Source organism: Kwoniella pini, chromosome 7 (assembly GCF_000512605.2).
Source record: "Kwoniella pini CBS 10737 chromosome 7, complete sequence".
In the NCBI taxonomy this organism is placed as follows: domain Eukaryota; kingdom Fungi; phylum Basidiomycota; class Tremellomycetes; order Tremellales; family Cryptococcaceae; genus Kwoniella; species Kwoniella pini.
This window is the reverse complement of record NC_091722.1, coordinates 376,242-396,978: the sequence shown is the minus strand read 5'-3', so window position 1 is coordinate 396,978 and position 20,737 is coordinate 376,242. Positions and strand designations below refer to the sequence as shown.

At 41.7% G+C, this 20,737-nt stretch overlaps 8 protein-coding genes across 8 annotated transcripts; 5 read left to right on the top strand and 3 right to left on the bottom strand.

Moving 5' to 3' along the window:
• Positions 1-233: 233 nt before the first annotated feature.
• On the top strand, positions 234-1,367 carry I206_105285 (uncharacterized protein; the record flags this gene model as incomplete). The annotated part of the gene is made up of 2 exons (XM_019155547.1): positions 234-256; positions 320-1,367. The coding sequence occupies 2 exons, from the start codon at positions 234-236 to the stop codon at positions 1,365-1,367; spliced, it is 1,071 nt and encodes a 356-aa protein (XP_019011701.1).
• Positions 1,368-1,739: 372 nt separating this feature from the next.
• On the bottom strand, positions 1,740-2,981 carry I206_105284 (lipoyl(octanoyl) transferase; the record flags this gene model as incomplete). Its single annotated transcript, XM_019155548.1, has 4 exons — positions 1,740-2,123; positions 2,239-2,373; positions 2,471-2,658; positions 2,741-2,981. 4 exons carry the CDS (start codon positions 2,979-2,981, stop codon positions 1,740-1,742), a joined length of 948 nt encoding a protein of 315 aa, XP_019011702.1.
• Positions 2,982-3,350: 369 nt separating this feature from the next.
• On the bottom strand, positions 3,351-7,821 carry I206_105283 (uncharacterized protein; the record flags this gene model as incomplete). Its single annotated transcript, XM_019155549.1, has 3 exons — positions 3,351-4,956; positions 5,011-5,711; positions 5,764-7,821. 3 exons carry the CDS (start codon positions 7,819-7,821, stop codon positions 3,351-3,353), a joined length of 4,365 nt encoding a protein of 1,454 aa, XP_019011703.1.
• Positions 7,822-9,748: 1,927 nt separating this feature from the next.
• On the top strand, positions 9,749-13,637 carry I206_105282 (uncharacterized protein; the record flags this gene model as incomplete). The annotated part of the gene is made up of 6 exons (XM_019155550.1): positions 9,749-10,211; positions 10,291-10,392; positions 10,456-10,607; positions 10,703-10,864; positions 10,957-11,446; positions 11,521-13,637. The coding sequence occupies 6 exons, from the start codon at positions 9,749-9,751 to the stop codon at positions 13,635-13,637; spliced, it is 3,486 nt and encodes a 1,161-aa protein (XP_019011704.1).
• A 584-nt stretch (positions 13,638-14,221) lies between these two features.
• On the top strand, positions 14,222-14,724 carry I206_105281 (uncharacterized protein; the record flags this gene model as incomplete). Its single annotated transcript, XM_019155551.1, has 2 exons — positions 14,222-14,500; positions 14,578-14,724. The coding sequence occupies 2 exons, from the start codon at positions 14,222-14,224 to the stop codon at positions 14,722-14,724; spliced, it is 426 nt and encodes a 141-aa protein (XP_019011705.1).
• A 1,276-nt stretch (positions 14,725-16,000) lies between these two features.
• I206_105280 (uncharacterized protein) lies at positions 16,001-16,562 on the top strand (the record flags this gene model as incomplete). Its single annotated transcript, XM_019155552.1, has 2 exons — positions 16,001-16,312; positions 16,401-16,562. 2 exons carry the CDS (start codon positions 16,001-16,003, stop codon positions 16,560-16,562), a joined length of 474 nt encoding a protein of 157 aa, XP_019011706.1.
• Positions 16,563-17,245: 683 nt separating this feature from the next.
• I206_105279 (uncharacterized protein) lies at positions 17,246-17,797 on the top strand (the record flags this gene model as incomplete). The annotated part of the gene is made up of 2 exons (XM_019155553.1): positions 17,246-17,548; positions 17,627-17,797. The coding sequence occupies 2 exons, from the start codon at positions 17,246-17,248 to the stop codon at positions 17,795-17,797; spliced, it is 474 nt and encodes a 157-aa protein (XP_019011707.1).
• A 144-nt stretch (positions 17,798-17,941) lies between these two features.
• On the bottom strand, positions 17,942-20,370 carry I206_105278 (uncharacterized protein; the record flags this gene model as incomplete). Its single annotated transcript, XM_019155554.1, has 9 exons — positions 17,942-18,022; positions 18,077-18,144; positions 18,214-18,376; positions 18,455-19,207; positions 19,271-19,501; positions 19,568-19,685; positions 19,744-19,855; positions 19,932-20,291; positions 20,358-20,370. The coding sequence occupies 9 exons, from the start codon at positions 20,368-20,370 to the stop codon at positions 17,942-17,944; spliced, it is 1,899 nt and encodes a 632-aa protein (XP_019011708.1).
• Between the last annotated feature and the right edge of the window lie 367 nt (positions 20,371-20,737).

The following is a 20,737-nucleotide window of genomic DNA, read 5'->3' as shown; positions in this document are numbered from 1 at the left end:
CTCGAAGGCTAAATCAAAAGCTCCTCTGTAAAATACTGAAAGGGCGGAGGAGCTGCATAATGAAAGGACGATAGGTTTCAACAGAATGCTCTGTCTGACCTTGATTAAATTGGGGTATAACATACATATAAAGGCACAGAATTGTTCATGTTCCATGCTTCTTCCACTGCAATGTCTTCGCTCGTATAATCAGAACACATTTACCCCTCAAATAATTTCATTACTCCTGCAACATGTCATCACAGTCTCAAGATATGTGAGTGGATAATTGTACTGAATATACCGGTGATATTTCTAATGATGATTGTTAATGGCATAGTGAAATTACCGAGACTGATAATCGCGAATTCGATTTGCAAGTCCAAATCTCGGCAATCAATTATAACGGTAATGATACTGGTCTTGAACCTATCACACTGGGCAGATTAACGACAGAAGGTGTATTTACTTTCGGCAAAGACACGAATCGCCACGGTCATCTTAAAGCCTTTCATGTGCTTCACAAATCAGGTAGAAGCGCAGAATCTACTGTTGTAAGATATGAATGTGACCCGATCGACGCAAATCGCCAATATTCCTGTCACTTGAAGGAGGAGATTGCCCTGGACGAATGCTTCTATGTAGAAGATCAAATCATCACATTCAGAAAATCGTTCACTGGTGACACTCATCAATCTCGGGATATGGAGACTGAACATGGGCTCATCGCCTTGAAGAACTATGAGCGCCCGAATCTGGGAATTATCTATTTGAAACCTAATAACCGATACTCATGTCCTTTCTATGAATTTGAACCTCGGAGACAAGTGCAGAGAATTGGCCATTCAGAGTATTGTTTTCTCACTCAGACAGATACAGGAAGTGATGGTGTGGACAGGACAGTGAACCACGTCATCAATATGATGGTGAAGCCCGTAGTCTGGGCGGCGACGCAAAACCATCTTGAATTGTCGAAGGTATCTCTGCATGATCTAGGCTCAACAAGTGCATTAGCGCCGGCAGGCTACCGCAAGGTGTTTACCTGGAAATTTGGTCCACTACTTATCCATGAAAATGACGACAAGCGGGAACTACCAGATCTCGATATGAACAATATCCCCTATTTAGAAGAGAACGGCTACCATTTTTGGAAAATAGAAACTGATGATAAAGAGCAAACAATTACTAAAATCACAAGATCATCTGGGGACTTCTGTGATCTTTTTCTTTGCCAACTCGCAGAAGATGGGATCGATTCAGGCGAGAGCAAGATCCTGGATGAATTTACTTGTCGAGCGGATGGAATGAATTACGAGTCCTCATATTTGCAGCTTGAAGGTTTACAATCAGTGTATCTCTCAAATGATGAGCGAGCTCGAGCGATTTGAGCAAAACTGCGTTGTCCAACCCTCAGAGTAGTATGTTCAGGCTTCAGAAAGACTGACATGTCGACTTGTATGACGACTTTAGGTCAACCGATAAGTTAACGAATCCTTCTATGTTGAATGCATTTCCTTCAATTTCCATGTCCTGAACCGCAACCGGTGATGTCTATCATCCCTATTCCGGTCGTCTAGCCGGCCTCACTTGGTTGGCATCACGTCGATAAGCGCAGCGATGATTTCAGGTCCGCATTTGGCTGTCTCAACGAGATCATAGTCCACCCATCATAGTGGGATTTAGCCGATAGTCTATCAATCTCAGTCTCGGCCAATAGATGTAAAGAAGATTCGAAGTAGTTGTTACATGACGGTCCATTCTCAACCCTGACCTCGAGAAAGATCAGGTTCCTCTGGCCATCCTTTTCCCTCATTTAACCGTTTCGCTTCCTCCTCAGCAGCTGTGACCAACTCGGTGATCTGGCTAATTTCTTTGTTTTCTGATGATTGTTGTTGCAAAGGAATTATATCACGCGAGAACAACTCGCCAAATTTCGGTATCATAGCTTGAGCAACATCGTTTACTGTCGGTAATTTCGGTTCGGACTTGTCACGCAGAAGTAATTGATGGAGTGATGTCGCATGTACGTCTGCCAGACCGCAAGCCATCACTAGGTCAAACCACTTAATAGGTTGAGGAGTTATGTTCATTGCAAAGCCATGTGAAGTGATTCGATGGGACAAGTGAATACCTATGGATGCGAACTATGTGTCAATTAGAAGGTCAGTTATCGTGAACTATCTGAGGAAATCAAATCTGAGGAAGAGTATGGGATGCACTTTCTCGTGGGTGTGGATGAGAGGATCGTCATCGACATACCTTTTCTGTGGGTGATGAGAAAACACCAACATGCCCCTCTGGATGAGGTGCCAAGACACCTTGTATACCTAAATCATCTCTTGCGTATTCAGCTAACATAGCTTGTAAGTATTCTACATAACATCGAGTTGACGTCTGAGTTCATCTTAAGCAATCAGCAAGGATAATCATAAGTATATATTGGAGTGAGTAGTGAAGAACACTCAGACTAAATGGTGCTTGGTTAACTCACTTCCATAACATTCAAATCTAATATAGGATATCCAACTAATTGACCTGGACCATGATACGTAACTTGACCACCTCGTTTAGTTATATAGAATTCTGCTCCTACATTTTGTACTTTCTTTTCTTCAGGATGTAATTCGTTTGGGTTAGGTGAATTATCCCTACGTCCAGTCGTGTACGTCGGTGTATGTTCTATCGTCATCACCATATCGAATGACATCAGCAATGTTTGTTAACCAACATCTTTGGTCGGTCTACATGATAATTAGCTTACCAAGCATTAAAATGACATCTCCCCTTCCTTTACTTCCTATCGGATCTTTTGATTTGGCTTTTAATCTGGTATTTATGATATCATTTTGCAGCTTTAGACCCACGGGATAAGGTAATGGTTCTTTGAGAATATGATATCGTAATGGAGGAAGTGATAGAGGTTTTGTACAACTTGATGATGATAGAGAAACTTGACAAAAAGGTGATTGGTGAATCAGTCGTGCCAAAGATCGAGAAACCATCTCAGAATATGCTGAAAAGTTATAAAAGGTCTATGAAATGTAATCAATGTGAAGAATATGAAAGTGAATGAAGCGTGTATAAGTCATTGCAGATTGACATACGGACAAAATAGTGGAGGTTGAAATAATCGAACAAATCAAATTACCCGCATAACGGTAAAAGCAAAATACCCGTCGCTGAGGACAAAATGATCAACGAAAATAAATGATCATAATGTCATTATTCATCGTGCATATTCATGAGCCAGAGCAAATTGGTAAGCAAGATATTAATAGCTACAATAAGTTTAAGATATACGAAAAACCAACATAGGCTATGAACATTCTCGAGAAAAGTTTTCTCATATTGTCCACTTAACCAAACCTAGTCTAGGCAATTCGTCCAGCTTTGTTACTTCCGAAAAACCCTTTCAAGCCTTTCTTCTTCTTAGTTTCATTTATCACATTCCCATAATCATGTGCTGGCCTTAGATCTTCCATCATAGGTTGACCATACATAGTTTTCACTGCTCTTTCATTACCTCCACCTACCCTTGCACGGGGAGAAGGTTGATCGAAAGATGCTCGGCCGTTCGCCATTGCTCTGGCATGGGCCGAACCAAATTGCTGATTCAGATTTTGGGTATTGACGTGAAGCTGAGGTTGAGGATATCCGACATGATTGTATTGTTGTTGATTGAATCGTATTGAATTAGGTGATCCGATAGGAGTAGAAGCGGAAAAGTCGATTTTGGCTGAAGATTGAGGAGTTGGGTATCCAAAAGAAGAAAGATATTTCGGATCATGATTTCCAGTCAAAGTCACTTCTTGATCTGGGAAAGCAGCAACAAACGAATCGGGAGAAGCTGTCATACTCTTTTTATTTCCTGCATTATCTTGAGGTGGAAGAGGCGGTAAATTCTTGAATCGATTAGGAGAGATTGGACCACTTGGTGATCTCGTCATTGATCCAGCCTTCTCGTTCATGGCTACATTGGGCTGTTGAGTCGATTGCTGATTGAAAAATGCCGATGAATTAAATATGGCCGGAGGAGGTGTTTCAATCGCCATAGTCCCGCTTGAGTTAGACAGACTAGAAGTAGTTTTATTATGCGGTCGACTACCTGCACTTCCGAGATTCGCATTGGGGTATCCCATATTATTCGAGCGGTACATGCTTGAGGGTTCGTCGTAAATCATATCGGGACTTGTAGAGTAAATTCCTATTCCTTTGTTGAGGTTATTGTTCAACATCTCCATACCTGAATGTCTTCTATCTTGGTCAGTCGGACCGAATTGCTGTTGTTCACCCATTTCATTCACACCAAAAGATGTACGACGTCTGCCTGATGCGTAGCTTTCCCTTTTGCCCGGCCCAGAAGTAGCGAATTTGCTATTTGTTGGACTTGCTGACAAGCTGCCACCAGATGAAGAAGCTGCGCCGTTCATAGGCGCAGACACTGATCGCATGCCGTATGGCAAATTCGCCGAATATCGCTTATTGCCAGAAGTAGAATCTTGGTCATCAGTAAGCATAGAGGAGGAGGAACCGCTTCTGTTTCTCGCATGTTTCCGGTTACCTCCTACCAGATAGGAGATTGGTGGAGGAGGTGCAAGCGGTGTATCAGGTTGGGGTTGTTCGTTCCGTTCCGTTCGATATTGACCTTCTGTTCCAGCGGTTCCTTGGGATCTCGATTTGGATTTGGAAGATTTCGGTTTCATTTTCTTGAAAAATCCTTTGATACCCTTTCTCTTGGGTCTTTCGTCCGCTTCGTCGTCGTCTTCATCATCATCATCGAGTCTCATTTGAGACAACCGCGAATGACTGATGGCACGAGATACTCTTGGCATTTCGCTGACGTTGATGTCGGATGAACATCGTGAATCTCGACTGAAGAATGATGGTCTTGTGGGAGACGCCATTGAGACTGCTCGGGGGTGAGGGGCAACGTTGTACGACGAGGTTCGGCTCCGACGATCGCTGTCGAGTCCAAGACTGCAATTGAGCCGAGATCAGCAGGTTCAGTCAAGGAAGACTGACTCGACTTACTGCATGTCCATCATACTGCCACTGCCATTCTGACTACCCCCAAATAAGCTTGTAACACTTCCACCAAATCTGCCCCATAGACTCTTTCTTCCTCCATGCCCATCACTTCCAGCTGTTGCTCCTGCTCTGACCGCGAAGGAGAATGGCCTAAGTCCTGCACCAGGCTCGTCGCCAGGTGACCAGAGTTCCTCGTTACTTTCATCACACGTGCCAGGGGCGGGACTGCGCTCGAGCAAGCCAGGCGATGATCCTTGTTTTCCATGTCTACTGCGCGTACTGACCGCAATTGGTGAAGCATATATTGGTGTGCGAGGTGCACCAAGCGAAGGCTCGCGATCTGGGAGGAAATGTGTGAGAGGCCGCTGCAGTGGTGCTGCTCGAGGGGGGTTGGCTAAACCAGTGAGGTTGGCTGGCGTCGATGGACTTGGTCGTACGACGGACAGAGTGGGTGTGCTACGGACAGGTGTATAGACGCCGTCTCTACCGTATTGCTCTCTTTGGTATAGCGCAGTGGCCTGAATACCTCGAGGTGCAGACGGACCTTCATGGCTGGAGAATGTGGAAGAGGAGTTGACGACTTCGTCCGGGAACGGGAATCGACCCAATCGTTGAGCTTCTGCTCTAACCTCTTGAACAAGATGCCATTGTTGACGAAGGTATCCTTGAAGGGTTTGATAGCGATGAGCAGATGCCGAGGGAAACTATAAGATTGTGAGCTTTGAGCACGATTGCTGCATTACAAAGCCAGCTCACCTTAGTCATGACACCTTTAATACCTGCTTCAGTCAACTTGCCGCCTTTAGTTCCCCTAAAACCTCTAGGTAAACCTTCCCCAGAGTCCCCTTCTTCCCACTTATGACCTCTCCAGCCGACTTCTTTTGAGATTCTTCTATCCGCCTCTCGCTTTTTCGCTTTCAAGAGGGATCGTCTCTTTCTTCTAGCGTCTAGGTCTTTTCTTAATTGAGCTTCTTCAGCTGAGTTACCTGTTGAAGGCGGACTGAAGCTTGTAGAATCAGAGTCTTCACTCGATTCATCAGCTGCTCGGAACAGTTCCTTGTACGTCGCATCATCTTCTTGAGCACCCATTGATTTCAAGATGGCTTCTTCTCTCCATTCAAGATCTTTCCAGTCCCCGTCACTTTCCCTTTCCCAAACACCCTCACCTTGAACAACAACATCCGCTAAATCCCTGTCACGCATCATGCATTCTAAGCATACCTCTTCTTGCGGTTTCCCACTAGGTCCTCTGGCTTGCCCGTTTATAATCTGATTGCTCGGTCTTCCTAAACCCAAGCCGTTACCTGCAATGACGCCTCCGGTTTGGATGGGCCTGGCGAACGCTCCTGCGAATGGTCCTGCGTCTGCTAAACCAGCTACAACCGGTAGAGATGAAGCTGATTTATTGGCTTGATGCTTTTGATATATGGTAGGCTTTGGCGTCTGTTTAGTCTGCGTCTGAAGAGGAGAAGCTTTCGCTGTAGTTGGAGAGCGGTTGACATTGAGCGGTGGCCAGGAAGAGGAAGGCACAGGAGCTGTGACGGGTAAAGCGAGACTCGATTGCGCGTTGACAGGTATGGGAGCGTGCTGTGACTCCAAGACATTCTGTTGTTGCTCTGCCTGACTGTGAGGAGCAGTGGCGATATTAGAGGGCAAAGCAGTCTGTGACAGAGATGTGGATTGTGGTAATCTCGCGGTCAAGTCAGAAACGGAAGGCTGTGTGGGTAATGAGGTATCTATCCTTGGTGGACGGGGTAAAGATCGTTTTGCTGTTGGAGAAGTTGGCGAAGTATTTTTCAAATCTGCTGAAGAGCGTTTCTTTTCTAAACGACGAGGAGTTGTCTCGAATGACGCTTTCTGTTCGACACCTGGACTCGGTCTCGGTTGAGGCATGAGTATAGAGCCCCTTTCAATAGGCGGTGACTTGTGATCTGAATTTCGAGTAGGCGATGAATCCAGATCTCTAGGAGGTGACATATTTCCCGTAAAACCTGAGACTCGTACCGGCGACCCCAAATCCGTATTGGTGCTCTCAACAACAGTACGCCGTCTCGCTACTCCTGGTGAATGCTTGAGAATCGGCGATGGGATCCGGTTGCCTTCTTGGTCCGATGGCGAAGGCGTCAAAGGTCCAGGTACGTGTATCGATAAGGAATGACCCAGTAATCTGTTCCTTGCTGGGACTGTGGGTAACTCTCGACGACTCTCGCCGGGTAATTGCTGACCAACTGAAGATGAAGACGAGGATGAGGATTGAGGCTGGAACATAGTTGATTGTAGATAGGAAGGCGAAGGGGGTTTGATAGGTGATATAGGAGATAAGTTGGGTAGTGGAGGCAAAGCCATTGTAGGAGGCGGTAATGGTGGTGGAATATTATAAGCTTTGTGTAAGCGATGGGATGAAGACCCCGATGAATGTGATGGAGAACGAGTTGGTTCAACTCCTAGAAGTTGACTAGTCCCATCTAGTTGCTGTTTTCTCGAGAATTTTCCTGAACCTGCTTCCTCAGCTCTATCTTTGCCAACAGACTCTTCACGTAACAGGCTGTTTGATGAGCTATGTGAAGATGTTTGTGAGAAATGTCGAGATTGTGGGAGAGGGGCAGTACCCGAGATAGACAGAGTATCAAAGGAGCCAAGATGCAGTGTAGGGAGATGTAATGTCGGGCGACGAACGACTGAAGGTTCGGCTTCAGGTGCTGCTGAGGTCGTTTGATCATGTAGAGGTGGTGGGGTGGGTAACGGACCAGGATGTTGATATCCCGAAGAATCGCGAGAAGGAAGGACAAATGAAGATCCTATCGAAGTTGACATGTTTTGCCTGTGTTTCTTTTATGGTATTGACAGCGTTAAAATTGTAATTTCTGAAACCGTGTCGAAATACTAGTGAACAGGATCGTCAAAGGAAGGGCAAGCAGGGTAGAGAAAGGAGAAAGCGATTAAGAGCGAGACCAATTCTTAGTCTCTAAGATATTTTTGTGTTTTGTCGTTATGATGGGTTTGATAGACCTAAAGCGGTGTTGTTCATACGGGAGATCGTTGAAATACAGGTGAGTTCGCAGTGAAAGACAGGCGTTTCAAACTGGACGTAATGGATAATCGTTCTTTTCGTGACTGTTTTCCTGGACATAAATCGTGTCGTGTTCTTGTGTATCTATTTGCTAAACATGTTGTTGCATGTTGCAGCACACATTAATGGAGCGATAATGTATTTTTGACGGATTGTAACTGTCTTGTCCTTGTTGACGGTTCATGCGCGGTCTTGATTGCGGGGCTACTTGTAAAAGTTTGATTTTCAAAGCATTGATGCGCGTGTATGAACTGCTATATGAACAGTGATGAACAGTTTATTCAAATACTAGTATTGGGAGTCTTACACATCATCTATCCCTTCTCTTGACTATTAGCGCTGTCATAAGTTGAATGGTTTCTTTAGTTCTATGGGTTCTTCACGGTCAATTGGGTGAGTCATTTGCTACTCGCTTTGTCTTCTATTACGAGACTTCTCAAGAGTCCAGCCCGATTCTCTGTGATTCCTAATGAAACTTAAAAATATCATGCCACGCGGGAAGAACCGCTAAAATCTAGGCTCGTGAATCCATATCCTCCAATGTTCTTCAGCTAGGCATGCGATATCCTTGGATTTCGGGATTTTCAGGACCGGAAAATAGGTACATCCGGGTTCCGAATACAGGTAACTATCCGATTGTTTACAAAACTTTAAATTTACCAAATCCGGTCGAACGTTGATCATCCATTAAGCCATTCTCACAATAACAAACTTTATTCAATTTCTGTTCAAAACAACAAGTATACCTAAATCCCTCCTGTTCCATCTGCCCTTCCCTTGTAAGGGCAAAAGGTAGCACCGAAAGATTGTCTCGGATTTACTATATCCCTATTCTCCTATTCTGCGCCAGGAGCGGATCAACTGCGTGAAGCTTGTATAGTCTTTATGAGCAAATCACGTTTTTGACGTCAGATGAGAAATTTCTCAATTCTCAATTGAACGCCATGCCTTGCTTCCCGTGATCCGCCATTCTTTTAACCTGTGAATAAAGGGTCAAAAGAAGATGATGAGGGGTACGAAAATTATGTCGATCATTTTACTTGGATTTTACCCTGACCATTGATAAAATAAACACAGAAACAATGAAACCTTTGACCTATAGAGTTAGTGCTAAATGTCAATACATGTGTTGAGCAGGTCATAGCCGCTGCGTAATTCTGTTAAATTACGTTGAATACCGATGCCGGATCCCTTTTTCTTATGATGCGCTCTTAGCTAAATGGCTTCCTTCCCTCCTTCGTTGACAAGTGAGTAAGGAAGAGTTCGGATCAACTTCGAAGATAACGTAAATCAATTGTATAAGACATGTCCGTAGTAAACGATTCGTACCGATTGCTACTTCCTAAACAATTGCCCAAAACAAGGCAGACTCAATGTATTATGAGTAATCAATAACATATGTTAACGTGAAGGTTTTATGCTTTATTTTCTTTTGTATTACTATATCTCCTTATAATCCACCAATTCATTGCTTCAAACTTGTTTTACAAGTGACTTTCTTACCTTGATTCCAGCGTTCCTTCAAGTTCAGTAGGCACACATTCGAGTGATACACCAAAATCAGAAACCCAAACTCGATGGTATCGTCCCTGTGAACACTGTGAATATCCACGATCCGACCTCCTTATAATCATCTCTAAGGTTGTGTCCAACAAGAGTTAAAAAGTCAAGATGGGACTCTCACAACCTGTTGGATATCTTTATTGGTACACAACCTCAATCATAATAGGAATTTTAACGATAATAAATTTCTCAACGAAATTTTATAAATTCTTAACTAGACCTAACAAGAACGCAAAAAGTTCTTCTAAAGCATTAACAATAACAAATCAAGAAGTTGAAAGTCCTTTATCTACATCACCTAATTCAAGTATTGAAAAACCTTCAAAAGAAAATGATATTGAAGAACAAATGGAAAAACATAGACTAGGTAGATTAAATAGATCAATTAGGACTTTCAGTATAGTAATTGGAAAATACTTTTATTTATCTGGATTGGCAATACCACGTAAAACTAGACGATATACATTATATGGAAAAGTTAGAAAAATACATAGAAAAGTCTATAGTACTCCTGACTTAGTGTGGACTTGGGGATATACTTTAGGTTTCTTGATATTATGCTTTTACGGAAGTGAGTTTTTCGTTTCTGCCAATATAGATTATCTAGATCGGGAAGAGCTTCTGAGTCTAAACTGTAATCGTTCTTACAGCCGGATGGGACACTTTGACCTGGTGTAATCAAGCTGCTTGGCTGGCAGTGGCTCAAGTACCCATGATCATCGCTCTAGCAGGAAAGAACAATCTAATCTCTTGTGAGTCAACACCTCTCAGACTTATCTTTCGGTCCCATAATTGATATTGGAATTATGACATAGTCCTTACTGGGATTCCATACGATCGATTAAACTACATTCATCGAGCATCCGCAAAATTATGTCTGCTAGGAGTATGGATACACGCAGGTGGACACTGGAGATTGACTCATGGTTGGAACGCGGAAATCTGGTCTAAAACCATATCTAAATGGGTAAGTACCATTCTTTTTCGTATAATTCAAAGTGGGAGAGGGGTATGGAACAGGCACCTTGCAATTGAAGCTGATCGACATGACAACGTGCCTAGGGATTTACCGGTACCTTTGCTATCACCTTATTGTCTGTTCTATCTTTACCATATTTCAGAAGGAAGTTATTCGAATTTTTCCTAGTAATGCATATCGTGTTGGTAGCTCTTATGTTAGCTGCCTTCGTCATGCACTGGCGAGCAATGGACGTATGGATTTATGTGAGTTCTCTTTCCCTTTTCGACTTCATCTCGCTTAAATGTAGCATCTCTTTGAATGTATATGAATACTAATTATAGTATCTGTTTGACAGCCCGGTGCAGCGTTATGGGCAGCAGATAGAATAATTCGAGTTCTTCGATTGATCCTTCTTAACAAATTATGGATCAGACCTTCATTATCCGCATCTGAAATACCTTCAAAAGCAACAATATCACTTCTAACACCTTCAACACTTTTAGTTAGATTTACAAGTCCATCTGAGCATTTAAATTGGTCAGCAGGACATCATTTTTATGTTGTTATGCCTGGAATGTCAAGATTACCATGGGAAGCACATCCGTTTACAGCTTCAACAATACCTTCAAAACCAGGTCAAGGTACTGAAGCAGGAGAATTAGCATTTATAGTCAGAGTAAGAGATGGATTTACCAAAAGAATGAAAGATAAAATTGATGAACAGAAGAAAGAAAAGGGTTTGTCAATTGATGATACATTAGATGTTGAAGTTACTGCTGCAGTTGAGGGACCTTATGGTCAAAAATCTGATATGTCAGGATATGAAGGTGTTCTGATGTTTTCAGGTGAGTCGAACAATTGGCTTTCAAGGAATTGTCTCACTCCATACTGACGTCTGGATGTCTTACGTTACGAATAGGTGGTTCGGGAATATCATTCGCTGTTTCTAATTTACTCCAAATCTTGAGAGAAATAAAAGAAGGACGAAGTAGAGTAAAATTCATTTCAATCGTTTGGATGGTAAAATCTAGATTACACTTAGAATGGATTACTCCTTTACTAAGAGATCACGTTAATGATTTACCGCCAGACCTTTCAATCAATATACATGTTCACGTTACTCGACATTTATTACCAAAATTATCTTTAACTCACAATACATTACCTGATGTGCCTAATGGTGATTTCGAAGCTTATTTGAAACAAAGAGCGAATCGACCTAGAAGAAGAAGTAGATTCATGTCTACTTTCTCTTGGGCTTCTTGGACTGGAGGATCTGTTTTTAAATTCGGTGGAACAGAAGCTGGAACTAGAAGGGGATCTTTGATGCCTTCGGAATCTGGTCGATCGGAAGCTGCCAAATCTGAAGCTCATTCAGAAGTTTCCAATGGCTCAAAAGGTTCTGATGGCAGTAGACAAAAACACCAACGTAGATTATTTGGATCTTTTAGTTCGTCGAATTTTGGTGGTCCATCAAAAAATAACAATCGAAGAAGAAGTAGTCATGCGCCAAGTGGAAGTGAAAGTGAAGGTGAAGGTCCCATAAAAAATAATAGGGAAAAACGAAGACCTTCTATACCCTCATTCAACTGGACAGACGGATATGCTGATAATACAGTATTTGGAGGCAATAATCAAGAACCAAATATGCAACAAATAAAGAGAGACTCTTTAGTACCGTATGCTGTGCCTGAAACTCAAGAATTGGAGATCGTATTGAAAGAGCCTACACCGGTTGATGGAGTTAGATCTATTGCAGTGATGCCTGAAGCTTTAACTATTGACACTCCACCTGAGGAAATTAGACGCGGTGAACGTGTATCTATAGCGCCAATAAGGGATATTGGCCCAGATGAAATTGATCCATTCGATTATCGACCACCTTCACCCACAACACCTCCTCTAGCTGCGATTGGTCGCAGAGATTCAAGAGGATCAATCACATGGCATAAAGATTCGTTCTCAAGTATACAATTACCGCCACATGGCACACCACCTCGTCAAAGACAAATATCAATATCAGAGGATTTACCAATACCACGTCAAAAACGAGTTTCGATTTCTGAAGAAGCTCCTATTGCTCGAACAGGTCCACCTAAGAATTTCCCACTCCCTCAATCACGTTCCGGCTCTTTATCGAATTCTTTACCAAACACACCAAATTCATCCACTTTCAATCTAGGAGAAAGGAAACGTTCTATTCCTTTATTATATGGTTTAGCAGCTAAGAGGGATTCAATACATCACAGAAGAGATTCAATACATCACAGAAGAGATTCATTACCATTTCAAGCTGCGGAATCTATACGACCTTCTTCACCTAAACCTTCTTCAATTTTAATGCCTACTCCACAAATCGCTGATCGTTCTACGGCCAAATCGTTATTAACTTCCGGTGGTGGTGGAATACCAAAAAGACCTTCAATGTTGAATACTGTTCAAGCTAATGGATTCTTAAATGCACCTGAAATGTCAAGATCTTCAACAGTTTCTTCAGCAGCTTCAATGGCAAGTTTTACAACACCTTCACCTGTTTCACCAATTCAATTAAATTTACCTGAAGATATTTCAAGACCTGAAACACCATCTATGGCATTTAAACAAATTACAGAATTAACAGATACTTCTGCATCTGAATTAAGAAAATCAATTTCAGTAATTAATCAAATTCAAGATCCTAAAGAACGTAAACAATCAATGGCAGCAAGTTCAATGGGTTTAGCAGAATTAGAATTACGTAAAAAATCTTCAGAAGGTCTAGAAGGTCTAATAAGATGGCATGAAGGTAGAGCTGATATTAAAGGTTCAATAAAAGATATAATTGACTCAGTACAATCACATACACAATTATCAAGTAAACAATTAGAAGGTGTTAATGAGATTGAGAAAAGAGGTGGAAGAGTGAATGTTTCTTGTTGTGGACCTATATCTTTACTTGAAGCTGTTAAAGATGGTGTTAAAGATGAAATGAATAGTAAAGAAGTTTGGAAAGGTGGGGTTGTTGTTGAATTCCATGCTGAAACGTTTGGTTGGTAATCATTCAAATGCTGAACGAGAATGAATATCTAAGGAAGACTAGTCAGAAACATTGTATTATTAGATCAAGCATATTTTATCCTTTCATTTCGTTTAAATTTTTTGTTATATTTTGGTCATTTGCATTGATCTATAAGGGTTTCATACAGATATTATGATTGATTTAACTAGACTTCATGTACATGCATGACCCACACAGAAGAAAGAAAGTCATGATTGGCACGAGTACCTTTCATTGTTGGTGATAATTACATGACCCTGCACCTCCTTTTGATCGACTTCTTCTTTAACGGGGATATGAACCCAAGGATTGCACAATAATTAAGTTGCTCCATTCAAGGTTTTGATGAAAGGTTATTTCATCATCTACCTGATTGAAAAAGTGGTCATTCCACAGACGAAGGATATATAAATCGATCTCTGACTGATGTATAGTTGCCTTGTCCTCCAGTCGATTTTGACAATCGTTGACATTTTCGTAATTGACAAGAATTCTGTTTAAATCCGCTTAATTTACTTCGTTTGTTCAATTGGGACGAACAGTCTCACTTCTACTTCTTGAAATACATTACCTCATTATCATGATGTTTAAACCCTTTTATTACCTTTTGATTACCCTTGGTTCTTCTTACGTGGTTAGTGCGGATGCATCTGACGAACCTCAGACAACTTCACCGACTGAGCAACCAAATGGACTTTACATACAATCTTCAAAGGGATATTCAGCTCAAAACCTAGTTGAAGATGAGATAAAATGGGAAGTCGAAGGTGGAGAAGCTGCTTTATTGAATTTCCACGATAATGATGGCTATGGTCATCCCAGGCAAAGTTTCAGGGTCACTACACCCGAAAGTCAATATAAGGTGAATAACAAAAATACCATTATGTCACTTCAGCAGAATGTGAAACTAATCTCCGTCGTGATAATAATGCTTGACAGTGCTCAGCTGTAATTGCGAAAGCTGCTGAAGATAGATATTATTTCAACCTGACAGATGTGCCTCGATGTTCATCTTCTTCTACTTGCCATGGCGATGATTGGCTTGTAATCTGTTGGGAAGATGTTACGACCTTACTGCAGGGATGACGGAACCTGCTGTATGGTGGACAAAGATGAATTGTAATGATTAGGAAATAAAGCTAATTGTAGATGGATGATTGTAATAGTCAATTAGAATGTAACTTATGATATTTCATCGATGAGGGGAATACAATATAGTATGTAAAATGTCGTGCTTATATACCTTTCAGAATAGCCTCCGGTATTACCGTTCAATCGGTATTGTATGCAGTGAATACCGTTAACGGTGTTGTATGCAGTGAATACCGTTAACGGTATTGTATGTGCTGAATACAATAAGAATGTAATGTAACGGTATTGTATGTGGTGGAATACAATAAGAATTGTAATGTCCGGATCCGGTGCATTACAGAAGACGAAAGACTAGACTGAGGAAGATCTGATTTCACCATACTTGAGGGAAAAGTGGACTTTCAGGACTTGAATATACATAGTTTATGGATTGATTAGCGAGAAAAGATACCGTATATCTCGTTTTAAGGAGTAGCGTATTATAAATGTATCGTTCCTTGTGCTTCATTGCATGATCCCAAAGTTTGGGACACTTATACCAAGCACTGTGGCGCAAAAAGTGGCCCAAAATCATAGAGCCACACAATAAGATTTAGATGCAGCTCGTATGATGGAGATCTATACAGTATTGAACATGCCAAGTACAAATACACTGTGCCCTAGATTGCAATCCATGTTGTAAACAAATACCTACGAGTGATCAAGTCGTGGCTTTAGATCGATAATCAGTACTTCGCCTCTCACGGATACCGCTACGCCAAGAACTGAGCATTATATGTCGAATTCAGGAAACGCTGCTTCAGATAATTCGTTGATGATCGTATACCGTCAATCAAATACTTCGAGAGATGTAATGACTTGTAGATGGCAAGCATCGTTCACCATATGACACAATAAAGGCTTGCCTGACATACTGTATGATCTCTTGTGAGTCTGCTATCCTCACGGGTTACCTTTCTGCGCTGTTGTTTGTCCTGTCATTGGATTTTACCCCAAGGACCCCTCTTTCAGGGGAGATTGAAGGAGAATGGTAAGGCGCGGTCTTTCCTTTCAAAACCGAATGAGGGATTTCTGTGAATTGATACATCGAGGATCTGCCAATAATCATGCGGAAAGCCTTTCACTTAAGAGGTAAGACAGAAAGTAATGTATACGGTAAACATGTAACGTTTATAGTGCAACTTTAATTTGAATAGCTTGATTCACTAAGGACTATCGTCCATTTATATTGACTTTTTCTGCGGACACCAACAGTATAACATATTTTACAATGTTTGTTAAAGTGTTCGTATGCCTTTTAGCTACACTCTCGACCACATCTCTTGCTACGTCAATTGACACATCAACCCCTGATTCCATCGACATTGCTCATACAGAAGTAGATTCCGTTCAACACTCTGTTCGTGCTGACCAAGAGCTCGATCCGGGTTCCGTTCAAATATACGGAGCAGATGGTGTAACAGCAAATGTGGATGGTTACACTCTCAATAGTTCAAGCATGACAAAAGTTGTCAAATTCAATGCCGATCATAAGAAAGGATTGATCGATGTCGTGCCTGTCCGATGGCAGAATACCGTTCGAGTAAGTCAAACTTCATATCCCCTATATTCTTTGTAAAAATTATGATGATTGAGCAAAAGCTCATTTCAAAGTCATATTCTTTACCTAGTGTACATTGGAAATGGGTCCAGGTTTTAATGTGACCTACAGTTTCAGATTGACGGAAATAACGGAAAACCCATCGTTACCTTACACGAAAGAAGTAGAGGAAAATGGTGATACACTTTCGATCACTTGTGATCTGAGCGTATACATGAAACGAGAACCTTAAATTATGCATCATATTGTTAAATGTTCCTTGCATCTTTGAGCTCGAAAAGCCTTATAGGCGAAGTATCGATTTTTCATTGACCATATCAAAAAGGTAGCAAACCTGATAAGAATGCACTTGAGTTCGTAGCGCCAGCGAATAATCAATTAAAAATGTTGAGTTTGGACCTGCATGTCCAATCAGTCTACGCTCAAAGGTTGGAAAAGCAGAACGATGCGAACCTATTTCACTCGAGGTCTGTCAGAGGATGGCAGGCGTGCTATCGCATAACGTGGTCTGTGGTCCTGAGAAAATGCTAGGTTTGTGATGCTAGAATACTGACTATATCTTTTGACTGGCTTCGGGTTTTTATTGACATCCGTCCTTTCATTTATTGATTTCAATTACCCCTTTTCCAGAGGGATTTTAGGGGATAATTGGACGATGGTGTCTGTCCTTTCAGAAGAGCATCAGGAAAAAGAGAGATGTCACAAAATCAAAATTCGCCAGCCAATATTGGAGAACTAATTTTGCCCAACAATTTTAGGGCTGATAGTAAAGGCAGATTTATCTATATATACACCAAACAGCGAGACAAGTTTTATACATACTCGAAACAAGAACAGTATATTTACTACCAATCCTTGGCCAGTGAACTAATTTGGTCGAAACCTGTATAAACACTTATAATAGCATAATTTAAAATGATGCTCAAAGCGATTATATGTCTTTTAGCCACATTCCCAATCATCACTTTGGCTGAGCCAGTGGAAACCCCGGACACTATCATATCCTCTTCACTTACCCAAGAGAATACCGCTTCGCTCTCTGCTCGTGCTGCCGACCATGCGGGTGTTGTTCTAGTTTACGGATCAAGTGATGTATCAGCTTTTATCGACGGAGAAGACTTTTTCAACGATGTAGACAATCATAACTTCACATTTGATTCCGACCATAAGAACTACTTTTTCGATGTTACCTCAGATTCTTGGTATGATAATGTCACAGTGAGTTGAAGTCACATAACGTGTATCAAGATGATGAATGAGCAAAAGCTTACTGAAATGCTCATTTTCCAAACTTAGTGTGCATTGGGAATGGGTCCAGGCTTCAATTTGAGTTACGATTTCCAATTGGACGATCTTGATATTTCACGAATCCCTTATACAAAAGAAGTAAAGGAAAACAATAATACACTTTCAATTGTATGTTACTCGAATGGTACGAAGGTTTCAGAGCCGGAAATATCTCAGTAAAGTTTCATATCGTGTAATATTTACTAGATCTTCGGCTACGCGCCTACTTCAATCTGCATATACTGTCTATATTCTTCAAATCCGAGTCATGCGACATCCATTTACTATTTCGTATGCATTCGTATGATTCGTCAAGTCAACAGACTATTCATCCTTTTTCGTAGCTAACAATACACAATGTTGTCCACCTGCAGAAGCGATTTTGGCCGAATATGGGCGTAATAGCTGTAATACGAGAACATGAATACGTGATCCTTCTATGCAAGACTGCTGACTCACTTTGCTTCGTACAAGCGATGGTACTTCGGCCGACTCGGTATCTGCTCCTAAACCCAATTGCGCTTGGTCTATCAAGGTGCCCCGATCAGTATACATTCTGGTATTGTTATCATATGTGAATAGGAGCTAGAACTCACTTCCTAATCCCCAAGCATATACGTGGCCAGATTTCGATACTGCCAAATTATGTCTAGTCCCTGCGGAAATATTGGCTATTGGGTTATCGGTAGATTTGGAATCTTTGTATGCTGGGAATGGAGGTACGACTTCGTAAGATTCTGGGATAGGTGGGAAACAAATCTGTAAGAGTAGGTCAGTGATGAGTCAGCTAAATCCGAACGAAGAGCATGTCGGACCGGTATAAGATCGTCAACTCACTCGAACAGGTTCAGGTACATATTCTCCCATAGGTACCCTCAAAGCAGCTTGTGCTTCACCCAATTCCATCTCCAATTTTTCTTTTAAGCTCTCATCAACTTTATTACTTTGTAAGAACGCATCTAATTTCTTTTGTCTTTCCGAAACTCTATCTTCCCGTTCTTCCTGAGTCTTCGTTCTTCTCTCCTTAATGCCCTCGAAGGCAATATGATCTTCACTTAAACCTAATTCATTTGCATCTGATCGTCCTACACCCCAGACTTCTCCATTATCAAACAAGAATAAAGAATGGTGTTCACCTCCAGATATTTGGACAACTTTTGATCCATTATGATTTTCAGGATTAAGAGCTTCGACTTGTTGTGGGGTGATAATCATTTCCTGCTCAGCATATCTACCTTCTAATCCAGTTTGATGGAAAGTATTCAAACCCCATGCCCAGACTATACCGAATATATCTACTGCAAAAGAATGGAAACTTCCAGCAGCGACTAAAACAATATTTCTCAAACCCAATCTTTCTGGTTCCAAGGAGTTCTTGATTCTACGTTCGATTACCCTTCGACCAAGCTGATTTTGTTGTCCGTTACCCCAAACGTATACGTGACCAGTGGTAGTCAATGCTAAAACATGATCCGTTCCGCATGATACGTCGGATATTTTGATTTTGGAAAAAACCGGGAGAGATATGGGAGTAAATTGGAATGTTGGGTGACCTGGTACGCCATCAAATCCTAGAACACCTTCATTTGACTTGAATGAAGCATATTTAGCCTTTTTTTTAACAGCCGAAAGAGGGAGATACGTAAAACTTACTCGGAAACTACCCCATGCCCTTAGTTCACCTTTGTCGGAGATAGCTACACTGACACTGTCTCCAGCAGCGATTTTTACCGCTCTGAACCCTTCTTTTTCGAGACTTTCTACAACGAGAGGGACGGTTTCGAGGTCTTCATTGGGAATGACTGAATCTGGGTTATTGGGATCGGTAACATTGGTTGTTATTCTCCCCAGAGCGGCGTTATCGTTGATACCCCATGATCGGACCTATTAATATCATTAGCAATGCCTTGAATTTTGGAAATGAAGCAGATATCATCAAAAATGACTTACTCTACCAGCTTCATCAATAGCTAAAGTATGCATACCACCACAAGCGACTGCTTCTAGCCCACCACTTCCCTCTTTGCCATCCCTACTGAGTTTCCCATCTTCAATCTCCTCTTCGAACCTGGATGAAGATATAGATTTTCAGTCGTACCATTCCGTTTCGAAAAAGGTCTACTTACCACGAATGGAGCTTGGGTCTAGCAATCTCGTCTAACTCATCTGGACCCAGACCAAATTGACCCATGTCACCCGTTCCCCAGATGAAAAGCGCATTATGAGGTGATGCGGTGGCTAATATAGTCTCATCAGCTGTAGAAATCTACTAACTATCCATCAATAGTAAGGTGCAGGATTGAGCTGGACTTACGAGGTATTGTAGGCAATTCGTTGTTGAAAGAGGTTCCTAAACTTGATCTTCTTCTACCTCTCTTGACTTCTGCAACAAGTTGACCGACTCGTCCCTTCTTAGCTACGGGTCCATCGACAGCAGGTGGCGAAGTGGCTTTTCTCGTCCTTTTTGGTTCTTTGTCCTTCTCTGTTCCATTTGGCAAATCACCATTTTCAGCTATAGGTTCGGGTACGGTCGCTGGAGTAGCTTCTTTGATCGCACCGCCTCTTCGAGAAGCTGGTTTAGCCGAAGAAACGGGTTTACTGGCGGAAGCAGCTTTCGAGGCCGGTTTGGCGGCTTTGGAAGCTGGTTTTGCTGAAGAAGCGGGGGCAGCTGATTCTGGAGTATTTCTTGCTCAGCAAAGCTGCAATTCATAGGCGGGACAAGACATCACATGGAACTCACTTCGAGGAGGCATCTTGAGAGCTTTTTCAATTTGTACAAGATCGCTCTTGTTTTAAGATAGCCAAGTAATGGCAAATTAATGAAGATTGGTCAACGTTGATTACTCCGGTGTTGCTCAAAAACAAAATAACAATGTTTGACAAGATAGGCACCTCAATTTTAGTATCATTATAAGGCGCCCCAGCCCTGAAGCAAGAAACTCGGTGAACCCTTTAACAGGCTCGCGTGATTTACACCCTTCGACCCGTGTGATTTCTTTTTGCTGTTTTCCAGCGTCATCCCAATTCAGGCACGGGGAAGAAAATTCAGGGTTTTAAATCCAATCAACCTTTTTGTGTACATGTGTTTGTTTACATTTATTCAAAATTCAATTAAGCATC